Source organism: Megalopta genalis, chromosome 10 (genome assembly GCF_051020955.1).
Source record: "Megalopta genalis isolate 19385.01 chromosome 10, iyMegGena1_principal, whole genome shotgun sequence".
Lineage (NCBI taxonomy): Eukaryota > Metazoa > Arthropoda > Insecta > Hymenoptera > Halictidae > Megalopta > Megalopta genalis.
The window spans coordinates 14,804,770-14,820,003 of NC_135022.1; the positions used below are offsets into that span (position 1 = coordinate 14,804,770).

General features: G+C 37.4%; 4 protein-coding genes across 7 annotated transcripts in view; 2 read left to right on the forward strand and 2 right to left on the reverse strand.

The window, feature by feature from the left end:
- The first annotated feature begins 219 nt into the window (after window positions 1-219).
- Window positions 220-2,898, forward strand: LOC117220222 (peptidylprolyl isomerase domain and WD repeat-containing protein 1). Of its 2 annotated transcripts, none has more exons than XM_033469987.2 (8): window positions 220-441; window positions 644-746; window positions 820-1,016; window positions 1,088-1,281; window positions 1,380-1,717; window positions 1,789-1,978; window positions 2,049-2,624; window positions 2,717-2,898. In XM_033469987.2, the coding sequence occupies exons 1-8, from the start codon at window positions 345-347 to the stop codon at window positions 2,858-2,860; spliced, it is 1,839 nt and encodes a 612-aa protein (XP_033325878.2). In that variant the 5' UTR covers window positions 220-344; the 3' UTR covers window positions 2,861-2,898. The 2 variants fall into 2 exon arrangements, with proteins under 2 accessions (XP_033325878.2, XP_033325879.2); XM_033469988.2 differs by having other exon boundaries at window positions 220-435.
- A 36-nt stretch (window positions 2,899-2,934) lies between these two features.
- Window positions 2,935-3,474, reverse strand: LOC143260120 (mitochondrial pyruvate carrier 2). Its single transcript, XM_076524719.1, has 3 exons — window positions 3,326-3,474; window positions 3,125-3,266; window positions 2,935-3,058 (listed from the first exon to the last, which is right to left on the reverse strand). The coding sequence occupies exons 1-3, from the start codon at window positions 3,423-3,425 to the stop codon at window positions 2,935-2,937; spliced, it is 366 nt and encodes a 121-aa protein (XP_076380834.1). The 5' UTR covers window positions 3,426-3,474.
- Window positions 3,475-3,673: 199 nt separating this feature from the next.
- Window positions 3,674-4,761, forward strand: LOC117220080 (uncharacterized). The gene is made up of 4 exons (XM_033469758.2): window positions 3,674-3,973; window positions 4,075-4,313; window positions 4,475-4,517; window positions 4,584-4,761. Exons 1-3 carry the CDS (start codon window positions 3,894-3,896, stop codon window positions 4,486-4,488), a joined length of 333 nt encoding a protein of 110 aa, XP_033325649.1. The 5' UTR covers window positions 3,674-3,893; the 3' UTR covers window positions 4,489-4,517; window positions 4,584-4,761.
- LOC117220078 (uncharacterized) overlaps window positions 4,746-15,234 on the reverse strand; it is a 69,376-nt gene continuing 58,887 nt past the window's right edge. For all 3 annotated transcript variants that reach the window (XM_033469753.2, XM_033469752.2, XM_033469756.2), the window contains 2 exons: window positions 12,954-13,146; window positions 4,746-6,846 (listed from right to left, as the gene is read on the reverse strand). In XM_033469753.2, the coding sequence (XP_033325644.1) occupies window positions 6,611-6,846; window positions 12,954-13,146 (429 nt within the window). In that variant the 3' untranslated portion in view covers window positions 4,746-6,610. The remainder of the gene's footprint in view (window positions 6,847-12,953; window positions 13,147-15,234) is intronic.

Genomic DNA, 15,234 nt, shown 5'->3' on the forward strand with positions numbered 1-15,234 from the left:
AGAAAATACAAGTAGAATATCGCGCCGCGTGTTTCAGATGGAGCGTCAGAGGTACGAACGCACGAAAAGAGTGAGATCGCAAACACGATAAAGCGAGGCGGCCTAGGTTTCTTGTCCGTACCGGACACATAGAACCAGCTGTTTTCATTCTGTCTCTCTCTCGATCATCACCTGTTCTCTTTCTAAAGCAACTGCGCGGACTTGGATGCGCATTAAAATGGTGGGGATAAAAATGCTTACTATCGTGAGCTGTAGTCAGTGGTGTTTATCATTATTTATGTGAATGTCAGTTTCAAACAAACTCTTTACTGTTTTAATTATTTATTCCTATATTTGTATAATTAATGATGTCTAACGCTAAGAGAGAACATACAGAAAGTGATGAGGATGACTGGGTTGGACCATTACCTTCTGAAGCTGCTCCACAAAAAAAGCGTAAAGGTTCATGCACCTAACTTACTTCGTAAACTGTATTATTTTATAGGAATGTGATAAAAAAAAATCATTTCTTACTATTACGTCTTTTATTTTATGTTTTATGTGAAACTTCAGTATTATTATTGTTTTCAATTTTCAAATTGTACATAGTTTATATTGGAAAATGAGATTTGAGGTTATATTATGGTTATTTGTAATATTGCAGTTTTGGAGTACGAGCAGGTTTATATAGAGAACTTACCATATTGTGAATGTTATGAGAAATCTTACATGCACAGGGATGTGATTACTCACATCTTAGTCACAAAGTTAGTATATTATAATTATTCTTATTTATCACAAAGTGTTTGTTATAATACTTATTTTTATTTATTTGTGCAGGTCAAATTTTGTAATAACAGCTAGCTGTGATGGACATGTTAAATTTTGGAAGAAACAAGAGGAGCTCATTGAATTTGTTAAACATTTTCGTGCCCATTTAATGGCCATACAATCAATGGCAGCTAGCTGTAATGGCGTTCATGCGTGTACAGTTAGTTTAGATAAAACAATTAAGATTTTTGATGTTATCAATTTTGGTAAATGTTTCTTAAAATCTAATGTGATTTTTTGTTATATAGCAATCTAATTAATTGAATTTCTGTTTAAGATATGATTAATATGATCAAATTTGACTTTATCCCTCTGTGTTGTGAATGGATATATTCACCAGGTGATGCAATATCTGCAGTAGCAATTTCTGCTCAAGAAACAAATAAAATTTTTGTATATGACGGACAAGGAACTGGAACACCATTGCATGTCTTTGAAAGATTACATACTAAGCCTGTTGTTGCCATGAGAGTAAGACAAATTAAATTTTCAAAATAATTCTGCTAATTATACTAACTTCTTTATTTACTGTATAATTCTATTAATCATATTAATGAATTTATTTTTAGTATAATTCTGCTTATGAAACGTGCATTTCTGTGGACAAAGCAGGGATTTTAGAATATTGGACAGGACCTAAAATGGAATACAAGTTTCCTAAATGTGTTACATTTGAGTCAAAATTGGATACAGATTTATTTGAATTCGCAAAAAATAAGACTTATCCTTGTGGTTTAGCAGTATCACCAGATGGTAAAAAATTTGCTTCCCTAAGCGGAGATAGAAAAGTCAGAGTTTTCAACTTCCGCACTGGAAAATTGTACAGGGTGTTTGATGAAACATTGCAAAGGTTTACAGAGTTACAACAAATGACGCAGCAATTGCCAAACATGGAATTCGGTAGAAGGTATAATGTTTGTTAACAAAATTAATTTATCACAAAAAGTTGAAGTTTTTATGCCTTTGTATAATCTTTAGGATGGCAGTAGAAAGAGAGTTGGATAAAACAGAAACAAATCTGGGTAACATAGTGTTTGATGAATCTGGTTACATGGTTTTGTACAGTACAATGTTAGGAATAAAAATTGTAAATTTGTATACTAATCGATGCGTTAGGATTATGGGAAAGCCCGAAAATATTCGTCCTATGCAACTAGCTCTATTCCAGGTATTTATCTAGCTTTCAGATCGTTGTAGTTATGAGTTAAATAATTTTTATACGTTTTTAAAACGTACAGGGGAAGTCGAGGAAAACAACAGCAGCTGTAACAGTAGAAATGGAAGCATCAGAGAATCCCACATTGGAACTCAATCGTCCTGATCCCACTCTTTTCTGCACAGCTCACAAAAAGAATAGATTTTTCATGTTCACAAGACGAGAACCAGAAGACACAAAGAGTCAGGAGTGTGACAGAGACGTTTTCAATGAGAGACCATCGAAGGAGGACATTATTTCTTCCACAGAGGCTACTAACATGCAGAAGATCTTCGACACCGCTATCATTCATACAACACTCGGAGACATTCACGTGAATCTCTTTGGCAAAGACGTTCCAAAGACAGTAGAAAATTTCTGCGTTCATTCAAAGAATGGCTACTACAATGGACACGTGTTCCATAGGGTGATTAAAGGATTCATGATCCAAACAGGTGATCCCACTGGAACTGGTACAGGTGGAGAAAGCATATGGGGAGGAGAATTCGAAGATGAATTTAGACCCCATCTAAAGCACGATAGACCGTATACTTTGAGCATGGCAAACGCAGGAGCAAACACAAATGGCAGCCAGTTTTTTATTACTTTAACACCAACTGTAAGTTATCAATGTGAAATTAAGATGATTAGTTTATTATTAGTCTCAAAATAAGTTGTTTCTGTGTAATATGATTTTATTAATTTTTTCAGCCATGGCTGGACAACAAGCATACAGTATATGGCAGGATAGTAAAAGGCATGGAGGTTGTACAAAATATCAGTCAGGTTAAAACGAATCCAAAGACTGATAAACCTTACGACGATATTCGTATAGTCAGTGTCAGTGTAAAATAATAATAATTTACAATAAAAATATGTAATATATTTTTGTACATCTCTGTTATATTCTGTAATGTTCTATCTGAGTCTTATTTCGACTTCTGTTCTCTTTGATACAGTAATCCTCTTATAAAGTTATATGTGCCTGTTAAACAGGTAAAGGCGTTTACGGCTAATAAGTTGTAATTCCTTGGCAAAATTATCCATGAATATCTGAGGGATCATTAATTGATATTAACAATTAATTGAATTAATTTATATGTGGTTGTTTCCATATACCTGGACCATATAGCTCCTGTTATCATAAGACTCGCGGTTTGACTTAGGGAAATGGTGTTTGGTGGTCGATTAATGTCTCCTATTCCCGCTGCCACCAGACCCCATTTAAAAGTTGGAGCCCAAAAAAATACAGTCGTTGGACCTGAATTAATTAATGTTACAGAGTACGTTTAGAAACGTTTATTGAAAACGACTACCAACCTGCAGGATGTAGAAAAACAGTACGTAATTTTTCTGGTAGAAAAGAAGCTATTTTTATCATAAGTTTTTGATAAGTACTTTCTTTTTGTGGCTTATTCATGACAGACCAATAATTGTTATTTTTAATTATTCATTGCGTATTATTTAATAGACTCATTGTGTCTATTGAATGACATTTATTAAAAAACTTGACAAAAAGCTTAAAGAAAATTTTTTATTAATGGAATTTCCACTAAAAAATCATTGTTTATTATAATCTGATTACAAATTATTCAATTAGATTAATCATTTGTATTAATCAAAGTACATTTCAATAACACACAACATAATAGCTTGGCAGTTGTTATTAAAAATAGTATCTATGACATTTCTAACTAACGATTATTTTTTCGTGATGTTTGCGATTCGATAATGTTTCATTTTCCCAAATAACTCACTGTCACATCTTCATTCCCCCCAAAATAATTAAAAACATCAAAATTAATTGGAGTAATGCCATAATTAGCATTCTACTATTGTAGTCAAATTTTCGGCATCAGGAGGTAAAATAATCTTATCGAAATTCAAAATGTGTTGCAACAGCAATAAAGTTTCATGCTGGAATGATATGGAAGAACTGAAACATTTAATTTGTGCTATCGAATGTTGGTGCGTTTAATTTTACAGTAATTTTTACATGCATACATCTTACATTTTTTAGTAGCACTCATTTTTATTTCTTTAGATAATGTTTGTTGCATTCTTTACAGTCATTGTCCAAAAATACCACCACCACCGGTGTGTACGATGTTATTGCCACCAAGAATTGAAGAACTACCCCCTTACATTCCTCCTCCTGCTCCTTGTTGTCCTCCACCCCCTTGTTGTCCGCCACCCAAGCCATGTCTTCCTATATGTATCGGTCCTTTCCCTGCTCCTCCTATAAAATGTCCACCATGTCTTCCAAGACCCTGCTGTCCTCCATGTTGTCCACTACCTTGTTATCCAGGTAAGTTCGTATTTATTATTTAAGTACGTTGTTTTGTTAATGGTTTTGGTTTGTAGTTGTTAGATTATAGTATAAATCTTTAAATGTTATAAATTAGAGCTATTAAAATTAATAAGTGTTGTTCATAAAAAAATCATGTAATATACTGAATCCTTTTATAGATCCCAATTGTTAAATATCATTGAAGTTAATTGAAAATTATAAGTAAGTATAGCATTTGCTTGTTCGAGGGAAGCTTTGGAAAATAATAATAATATTTGATTTTTCAAGGAGTACTGTAAGTAGTAACTGTGCGGATTGATTGCAACCAATGTATCTTGTAAATAATTGTTTCACAATGATGTTAAACCAGCCACCTTAAGGAGTATCAACATGTCCACATGACACTAGTGTTATTAAATTTGTAACGTATGCACGGAATAAAAGACGAAGTTATTTTACACAAGAAGTTTATTCGGATTTAATACGGTCCCTTGGATTGGCGCTTAAAGTAACAACACTTATCTTTTAATGGATCAATTCGATAGAGAATCCTCTAATCGCTGTAAGTTTTAAGCCTAGCATCGATTAATTTAAAAGATTTTATACAATAGCAATTGAACGAAGTGCTTAATATTTTACAATAAAAGTATCACGCTCTTCGCAAACGATGAGCCATTCTGGAAATAGAAAACTTATTGAAAAGGCCGGAATATAGGTGTTTACAAATAATTTACAATCAATTACCAATGAATTCGCAAGTACGTATCGTTGTTTTCCGCGAGCTTGAAATTAGAAGATATTCATTTTCTCAGAGGATTAAAAAGTTGAATTCATTGTCAATTAATTAATGCGCTTCCATTTTTGTGTACGCTATATACTGTATAAGTCCATGTGAGTTTAAGTATAACAAACTGCAAATAAAATTACAGAGCCAGTACACTATTATTCTTCTTAATTATCACTTCGATAAAAATATAATAATTCAGAGGCTGAAAGAATATTTTGAGGGTACAGAAATGTTTAAAAATCGTCTCCTTCCTACCTTTCTGAATAAACCTAAATAACTCGGTATGTAATAATTGACGCTGGTCAATCGAAGCGATTCTCCATACGGCACAATGAAAATCATCTCGCTAAAACCTCGATCATACTTCTCTATCGCCGTTAACCCTTAATCGTACATTTTAAAATATTGTTCGCAGTGTTTCGATGCTGTTTCGTACGGGGCGTCCAACGACGAACCTCGAAATTCGCGTACAATCACGAGGGATCAACGTCTCACGTTCGAGGAATCACGTTGATTCGACGGGAAATTTCTCGAAGGATATCGCTTGTGAATTTACAAAACGCTACGTTTTTTCCCCTCCTTTAATTGCATTTCGTCCTAAGTTCGTCGTTTTAAGGAAGTTGGGTTCATCGAATAGCGTTCGTCCGTTCCAAGAAAAATATTTTCCTCTTTGTTCCGCGGGATCCCTTCCAGAAAAATCGCTTTCGGACGCCGCATATTTCACCAGCAGGAAAACCTTATACAATTTACCTATGATTTCGTCGTCGATTTGCTTCACGGTAGAACCTCCATCATCCTGGTTCACGTTATCTATATGTCATCCATTCTACGATAACAGCGAATTTCGCCGATCGAAATCCTTGACATGAAAAAGCAAACAGTCCTTCGATTCCATAAAATGAAAAAAACATTTAATCCTAGAATTAAGTACTCGAAAAACGGCGATTCGTAAACTCGTACAGATTCGCACCCTTGATCGATCGATTTCAACGAGTTCGAAAATAATCCGAATATTTTAATTATATTTTTAATTTTAGTTATATTAATTTTAATTATATTAATTAATTAATATAATATCTATTAATTAAATATTAATATAATTAAAATTAATATTAATATTTTTTAAATTTTAATTATATTAATTTCGGTGTCTACCGTACATACTTCAACGTACCACAGTAGCCGTGAAACACCATTGTTGCACATAAAGTGAAGCATCTTACGAACAAAAAAAAAATTATACGATCATCTCCGAAACCAACGAAAATCATCGGCAAGAAATCTGTTCGACGAACGTTTGAAAAATAAGCGAGAATTAACGCGATGCAAAAATAATTAGAGCACGGACTACTCTATTACGAGTAATTATAAATCTGCATGAACGAATCGCGACATCGAATGATCGAGGATCAAGCGTTTCCTTGGCACAGGAGCGAATAGACCGCGAAACAAGGATTAAAAAGTAGCTGCCACTTCGTGCGCAGCAATTACAACGGAGGACTTCCTTTCGGAATTTCCATCGGAAACGTTAGAGAATGAAAAGGTTCTCGCAGCTCTTCGTTTTTCTTTTAAATCCCAGCAGGTGCTTCAGGATCCTTCTACGGTGCTTGCTCCGTCTCCGTCTGGTCGCTTGGTCTCGGTCCCGTTGCGGGTTCAGCTTGATCTGCGCCAGAATCCCGACCAGCAGCTCGTCCACGTGGTGCGCCAGACCCGAGGAGGTTTCGATGAATTTGCATCCGCAGTTGTTCGCCAAACGTCGCCCAGCTGCGCAAACATTTGGACCGTTTATTTTGAAAGTGGTGCAAGTCCATTTTCTTTCGTTTCGAGAAAATTTGAATGTTAGCAGATCTGACAATGAAAAAATATAGGTTAATTATGTAAAGTCTGGGAATGTTTGTACTAATTTATCAATATGTAATTTGATTATATAAATTTCTTTTCGGCGAATTTAACTAAAATAATATACAATTTTCAGGCTGCAAATGGACTTACACCACTTTCATAATTAGTCAATTGTAAATATCATTTAATTTCAATTCTGAAATAACAAATATCACTTTCTTCTTTTGCTGGAATGAATTTTCCTTTTTTTGTTAAGTACTCTTGTCCGGCATTTCGCTTAATTTTGTTTACTCGTTGCGTATATTTTCCTTTATTTTCTTTTACAGAATCCAAGTTCTCAGTAACAATATCCTCATCTGATGCATATTCTATCTCTATAACTCTTCTTCTCTTTTTACACTTCATTAATTTTTTATTTCTCATAGTAGAATTATCTTCATCCTCTCCGATTCTATGATTATTCTTTTGTTTATATTCATGGGTCTTATTTCCCCGTGTGAATTTATTTAAAATAAAATAAAATAACTATTTTCAATTGTCATAAAATAACATTGATTTACTGTTTCTTCTTACCTATATCACTATCTGATGTGAATATGAAATTATTCATTGTTGGAGGAAAATAAAATAAGTAATCTAAAATAGTAACTTTTGGCACGAAAATGAAACAATATAAATAGCAAATAAAACAATTGTGAAGCCACCGGTGGCCACTAACCCCGCCACCTGTCTATGGAAATTGGACTTACACCACTTTCATAGTCAATGGTTACGCAATTTCTTTTACCGGTCAATTTTAAATTGAATAAAGCATTGGCATTTTTTAAGATATTAACTACTAACTAGTTATAAACAAAAAGTATACACTAAATCAAGCATAAATTACGTCATATCTCATTTTTTTTAAAAAAAGGACTTACACCACTTTCAAAATAAACGGTCCATTTATCAAAACATTCGTCACGCGTCGCTAACCGTATTTTCGCGAACGTCGCAGACATCGTTGTATAAGCGTTTATTTGCGCGAGAAGTCGCCCAATCGTGTCAGAGAAAATGTCACAGGCCATTTTACGCAAACATTTGAAAAGCACGAGGATACGTTCGATGCTATAATCGCTGGTCGATGCAATAATTCCGCCATTCTCTCCGGACCGCTTTTATATTCTGTTGTGCATTTTACAGAAACCGTTGACGAATCAATTTCCATCGACAACAGGATTCGTCGGCGTAAACGCGGCGTAATCATTATTTTAATCCGTGAATTTTCTGTTTACAACGAACGCGACCTATATTAACACATCAAAGGTGGGAGTCGTAGTACTACGATTTATCTCGACTTCTCATAAATATGTACTTGAAAACATTTTTTGTAATTAGTGTTTAGTTCTTTTTTAATATTTCTGTTAGTTTTAAGAGTTGAAATAAACTTTTTTAAGTCTCAATTTTTGTACGATTACGCAAAACATCGCCCGCTCTAGGACGAAAAACGAGGCGGGGCGGTCGCCGCGTTACCTAGCATACTTTCGTCAAGATCCCCCGCCTTTAACCCTTTCGCTACTACGGGCCACTATAGTGGCCCTCCATAAGATGTCACTGAGGTACTACGGGCCACTATAGTGGCCTTTCGTATGATGCCACTGAGGTACTACGGGCCACTATAGTGGCCTTCCATAAGATGCCATCGAGGTACTACGAGCCACTATAGTGGCCCTCCATAAGATGCCATCGAGGTACTACGAGCCACTATAGTGGCTTTCCATAAGATGCCATCGAGATACTAAGAGCCACTATAGTGGTCCTCCATAAGATGTCACTGAGGTACTACGGGCCACTATAGTGGCCTTTCGTATGATGCCACTGAGGTACTACGGGCCACTATAGTGGCCTTTCGTATGATGCCACTGAGGTACTACGGGCCACTATAGTGGCCTTTCGTATGATGCCACTGAGGTACTACGGGCCACTATAGTGGCCTTCCATAAGATGTCATCGAGGTACTACGAGCCACTATAGTGGCCCTCCATAAGATGCAATCGAGGTACTACGAGCCACTATAGTGGCCCTCCATAAGATGCCATCGAGGTACTACGAGCCACTATAGTGGCTTTCCATAAGATGCCATCGAGATACTAAGAGCCACTATAGTGGTCCTCCATAAGATGTCACTGAGGTACTACGGGCCACTATAGTGGCCTTTCGTATGATGCCACTGAGGTACTACGGGCCACTATAGTGGCCTTTCATAAGATGCCACTGAGGTACTATGGGCCACTATAGTGGCCTTCCATAAGATGCATTATATTGCATAATGTTATTTCCTCTCATACTGTAAATTAAAGAGCGCATGCTAAGACGTTATAAATACCCTGGAATACCCTTTATTTACAAATACCCTTTGGAGAGAAATTTTTTCGTACGAAAACATTCAAGCAGCTTGGGTTCTCCGCCGCGGTACTCCCGCTGACGATCGGCGTCGCGTAGCGTGCAGTGATGTCGCGGCGCTCCGTTCAGCGGAAGTACCGCGGTGGAGAACCCGCCCGTAGCGAAAGGGTTAACACGTTGACTGCCACGCGTATTTACAACAAAATCTCCTACAGGCCACCCGTGCCGCTATAGGAAGCGTGCGCTGTTAATTCATATCTGTTTCTGTTCCTGCATGAACAGTTGGAATCTTTGCCGAGTACCGAATGGTATAACTTGAAATCTCTGCCCTTATTTTTTTGTCAATAATGAAAAGAGATCGGATCGCCCGGATGGAGAAGCATAAATAAAATTACATCGTCAGATTCTGATTTGGATACTGATAAATAGAATCTTAGTGATAATGAATGTTATGAAGATACTATTGACGAGATTTTACGAGAGAATTGGTCATGGAAGAAGAAAGAAATGTCGACGATACCGAGGAAGCTACGGTTCAAATAAAAGATACGAAACGGACCGATCAGAGGCGCCAGCATATCTGAAAAAACAAACAACTTTTTGTCCAAGCTGTCCTGATCAACCTCAACTTTGCAGAGAATGTTTTAATGTTATACACTGCGAGTAATTTTTTTAATAAACCATTTTTATAAGAATTCAGTAGTTTCATTACCTCCTGTAGAATATTTGTCGAAATATTTTCGGAAATCCTTTGTAAGTAGTCAAATCAGCGTCACCCGAATTACGGGTGACGTGGCCTGATGAGAACTTTTGCTGTCACACGAATACGGGTGACGCGGCCTGATGAGGACTTTTGCTGTCACCCGAATACGGGTGACGCGGCAGTCAACGTGTTTTAAAGGCAGGAGTCGTAGTACTACGATTTATCTCGACTTCTCATAAATATGTGCTTTAAAACATTTTTTGTAATTAGTGTTTAGTTCTTTTGTAATATTTCTGTTAGTTTTAAGAGTTGAAATAAACTTTTTTAAGTCTCAATTTTTGTACGATTACGCAAAACATCGCCCGCTCTAGGACGAAAAACGAAGCGGGGCGGTCGCCGCGTTACCTAGCATACTTTCGTCAAGATCCTCCGCCTTTAATGTGTTAAAATTTGTTTACCGCGTTATACGGGAATTTTGCGGATGCTAAAATGGCTCATATACATAAACAAAAGAACGAACTCCGGAGGTAGAGATTGAGAGACGGGACAGATTTGGGGTAATGCCGCTCGAAAGAGGTCTCTCGACGGAAATCGATTTTATAGAACGAAGGTATTGGGTCGTGCAATAAGTTCCCTCGGATTTGGACAATATGTAGGGTAACTGTGGGAGCCAAGTGGCATCGGAAAGTGAACAGACGTCAGTAGTGCATCATTATACGCTTCTACTGCCTCATTCGCCGCAAATTATATCGAACTTCGCGGCGCGCGACGCGCGTCAAATCAAATAATGCGTTCTCCACGATTTCTCTAATTTATTACAAAATATTAGTAGCCATATTTTACTTGTTAAACAGACGTTAAAATCGCGGGAGAATGTAATGACTCTGTCGTGTGTTTATCCTAGATCGATTTGTTTCTGAATCTTCTCTTTTTTTTTTTATACAATTGATTGGACGATGCCATCACAAAGGGACCTCTGTTTCAAGAGAAGATCAAATGGACGTCTGTCACGTGTGCAGAGGACTACAAAAGGAAAAAATGACAATGTCCGGTCGCTCGAGAGACTGGCCGAGTGTTTGCGCTAAGGCCTGTGCACGCTTACAAACATTTTATGCAGACATCCCGCCCACGCGCGAGCTCCTCGAAAGCAATGGATCGTTCGCGTAGCTCGTCGAACCTCCTCGCATTATCTGCAGACCAGTCTATATCTTTTGTCTTCCGTTGGGCTGAGAAACGAGCAACGATTCGAAACGGAGTCCTCGTCTCGCCGCCGTGTAGCTTTTACTTCAAGGTCTTTCATTTGATAAAAATCAGGACTTCTATAATCAACGAATTTCTTGCGATTCTGAAGTCAGATATAATAGGGTAAGTGTGGGTATTACTGCGGACGCAACAAATACTGCGGTATTTTATGAAAGTAATAAAATCTAACATTTTGTAGTGTGCAATATTCTAAAAATGAATCTCATAATATTTTCATTTGTTTAATATTGATAATTTATGACATACAAGTGACAGCAATCGTAGTTTTAATTCATTTATTGGCTTTCGATATTCGGAGGCTTACAAAACGTTGAAGTGTTATGAAATACTCGTAATGGCAGCTGCGAACGCTGATTCGAAAGGTATTTATATTTTGGTAATTAATAGTAAGCTATTCATCTTAGCGTTATATTTAGATAAAGTAATCATTATTTTGATAAAAAAAATTTTTTGTGTCACTGTCACTGTCATCTATTCTTAAATATTATTTACTAACTTGATTTATTTATCATTTACTACTTGATCGTAGAGTATCTATACCTAATCTATAAAGTGCTACAGTGAGAATTGCACCTGTGTGTGTAGATTCAAAAGAAAATGGGTTATGCCAACCTTGACGCGCAGTAATCGGAACGTCCACAGTATTTGGCTCGCAGTAATAGGTACATAACCGCAGCAATGTACGCGTACGTATGATTTATTTACATTATGCTTTTCAATGAAATTCGCGCTTTCAGAGATCCAATATTTTGAGAAAAGTAAATGTTCAAGTTAAAGAGAATAACAGATATAGCCCAACTTGTCAATTCATTGGCGTAAAAGGTCTGATTTTCTCTGTCAAAGTTCGCCTTCGTTGAGAAACCGCAGTAGAGTAATGTCTCTCTAATTGACGCCCAGATTGTCCACAAAAGTGCACAATTTGGGAAGAGGAGATACGATTATTCGAGACTCGCGGACTCGTTTTTATAGTCTCGAATTGTCGACAACTATAAGAACGAGCCGCATTTTTGCGTACAAGCTTTACTGTAACCCTTAAAATTCAGTCGATTTGATCAAAGACATTCATCAATTTTTCTTACACGATTTCGAATTTTCCTTCGGATTAAAAGCACCCTATTATAAAGTACGCCCTTCCAGCTTTAATTTGAGTCATCAAAAGTTCGAAAACTGTCCAGTTTTGTGCACAATCTGAGCGTCGGTTAGGGAGACATTACTATAATACCTACATTCACCGTATGCGAGACGCTAGCACAGAGAAACCGCGAATGGTATATTGTACAATAAACAAAACTAGAAAATGGTCAACGTACGAACGACTCCAACCGATCGGGAAAATCGCGATTTATTTCCAGACAACCTAACCATGGAACCCAGTCAACGGAGAAAATTCCCGCCATAGCTGCCACGGCGAAGAGACGGTTTCTGCCCTATCTTGGTTCCCGGAATGACCCAAGATATCTGGTACATGCAGTCGAACATCCTGTTACGCCGTGCAAGTAAGCGTCGGTGGTAGCGACTTAGTCGAGCGACATGGCTGGGAGACGTTATAATGCCGAACCAGATAAGGCGACACGGTATTCTATGGAATATGCGAGGCAACCGGTCGGCCACAACGCTTCCAGATTCTCTGTGGATCGTCCATAGAGAAGGTCTGGCTGTGTGTGCACAGGGCTTTACTCACCGACCGACGAGACCTCCCGTTTTCGCTCGAGGTCGACCTTGTTCCCGACAAGAATCACTCCGTGGCTGGCCATGTAATCGCTCTTCCACAAATACAGCAGAGTCTCCTCGGCCACTTTCAGGCTCAGCCGGTCCACCACAGAGTAGACCACCACGTAAACGTCCGGGTTGTACGTCGAACAGAATGTCTCCACCTGGCAAGTACAGGGAAATTAATGTCACAGGACACCGGAAATCGACGGCGAACGCGCCGTAACCAAGGAACCGAGCTTTCCAGATTTTTAGCTCGGGGATTAAAGCGGTTACTTCCGAACGGTTATAAAATGCATTAACGCCGGAATTCTGGAGCTTTTCAGGGCTCAGATTAGAGTTGGCAGGACGCGCGCTTTGCGGCAGGAGGATTTCTTTTCAAAAGCATATTCGAACGCACGCTGGAAAATTGATCGAATCCAGATCGATCGGATGTTGTTACTTCGAGGCGATTTAAAAATTTGTTCCCCCGGGCTTCTTTGAACGTTTGAATGTTTAAATGAAAGCTAGAAGGAGGGTGCACTCTACGATAGAAGCGTTCTGGTTTATAAAGAAAACCGCGAGCATGTTGAGAAATTTCGGAATCTCGCAAGCTAGTAGAAAGAAACATGATTGCGTCGAAGGGGTTACCACGAAGCGATTTAAAAATGTGTTCCCGTAGGAATTTTCGAACTTTTGTTAATTCAAATTAAAGCTGGAAGGGCGTACTTTATAATAGGGTGCTTTCAATTCGAAGGAAAATTCGAAATCGTGTAAGAAAAATTGATGAATGTCTTTGATCAAATCGACTGAATTTTATGGGTTACAGTAAATTCTTCGTAATTGGCGCTCAGCTTGTACGCAAAAATGCGGCTCGTTTTTATAGTTACCGATTGTCAATACTATGAAAACAAGACGCAAGGCTAATAATCGTACCTCCTTTCCCCACATTGTCCATTTTTGTTTCCAAACTGAGCGTCAATTAGGGAGAATTTACTGTAACCCTTAAAATTCAGTCGATTTTCGATCAAAGACAGCGGTCGACATTCATCAATTTTTCTTATACGATTTCGAATTTTCTTTCGAATTAAAAGCACCCTATTATAAAGTACGCCCTTCCAGCTTTAATTTGAGTCATCAAAAGTTCGAATATTCCTACGGGAAGGCATTTTAAAATCGCTTCGTGGTAACCCATTCAACGCAATCATGTTTCTTTCTACTAGCTTACAAGATACTACTGTACCTCGAAGCCATTTTCAAATGTGTTCGATCCATGTTTTGTAATTTTATTCTTTTTTTTATGAAAAATTGAAGTTAATTTAGTCGTAACATTTAGCGGAAGAGTATCACAGATATTCTTTCTCGTGTAGCAATTCTTCGAAGCAAATGGTAGCACATTTCCGCGTTAAAAATGTACATTAAAGGGTAAAACGTGTACGAACTGAAACGTATATTTTCAGAATGGATTATTTAATCACGAAGATCGTACTGAAAATGAATTTACTCGTAAAACGGTGAAAAAAATGTATAACATTGTTTCGTGCGTGCTTGGATCCGTGGGAGGATATACATGGGAAATTGTTCACACGAAGTTTCGCTACCGAGGAAACGTAATTTGTAATTTTTTTCGTACGCACACAGTTTCGTATCAGCGAAAATGTAATTTACATGTTTCAACTGACTTTTGATTGACATTGATTATTCCATTCGTTGTCGTTCCTACTGTACACTACGGTAGCAGGTTCCAATAAAGAAGTCAGAAAAATATTTTCCACAAATACGATGCAAAATATTTTACTGAGAAGCTACAAATCAAAATCGGATACACCAAATATAAATAATAATCTATACAACATTTTTATTCATTTCCATTCCCTCATCGCAATTATATTATAGTTCTTTTTTAACAGTATAATATAGTAGATTCTCTCCAATTGTTCCTCAGCTTGTTAACAGAAATGGACAATTTGGGAAGAGCAGATACGATTATTCGAGCCTTTGGCTCGTTTTTATAGTTGCGAGAATCGGTAACTATAAAAATGAGTCACAAGACTCGAATAATCATATTCCTCTTCCCAAATTGTCCACTTTTGTTTCCAAGTTGAGAGTCAATTAGGGAGGATTTACTCTAATTAGACTTGCAATTTAGCACATAACAATCTTTCTTGTTGCCGTGATTACGATCTAAGATAGATGGGCCTGAAATGATATTCGAAAGTTGTAAAATACGCTTATTATTACAATGGCAATCGGCGATTATAAAAACGAGCCGC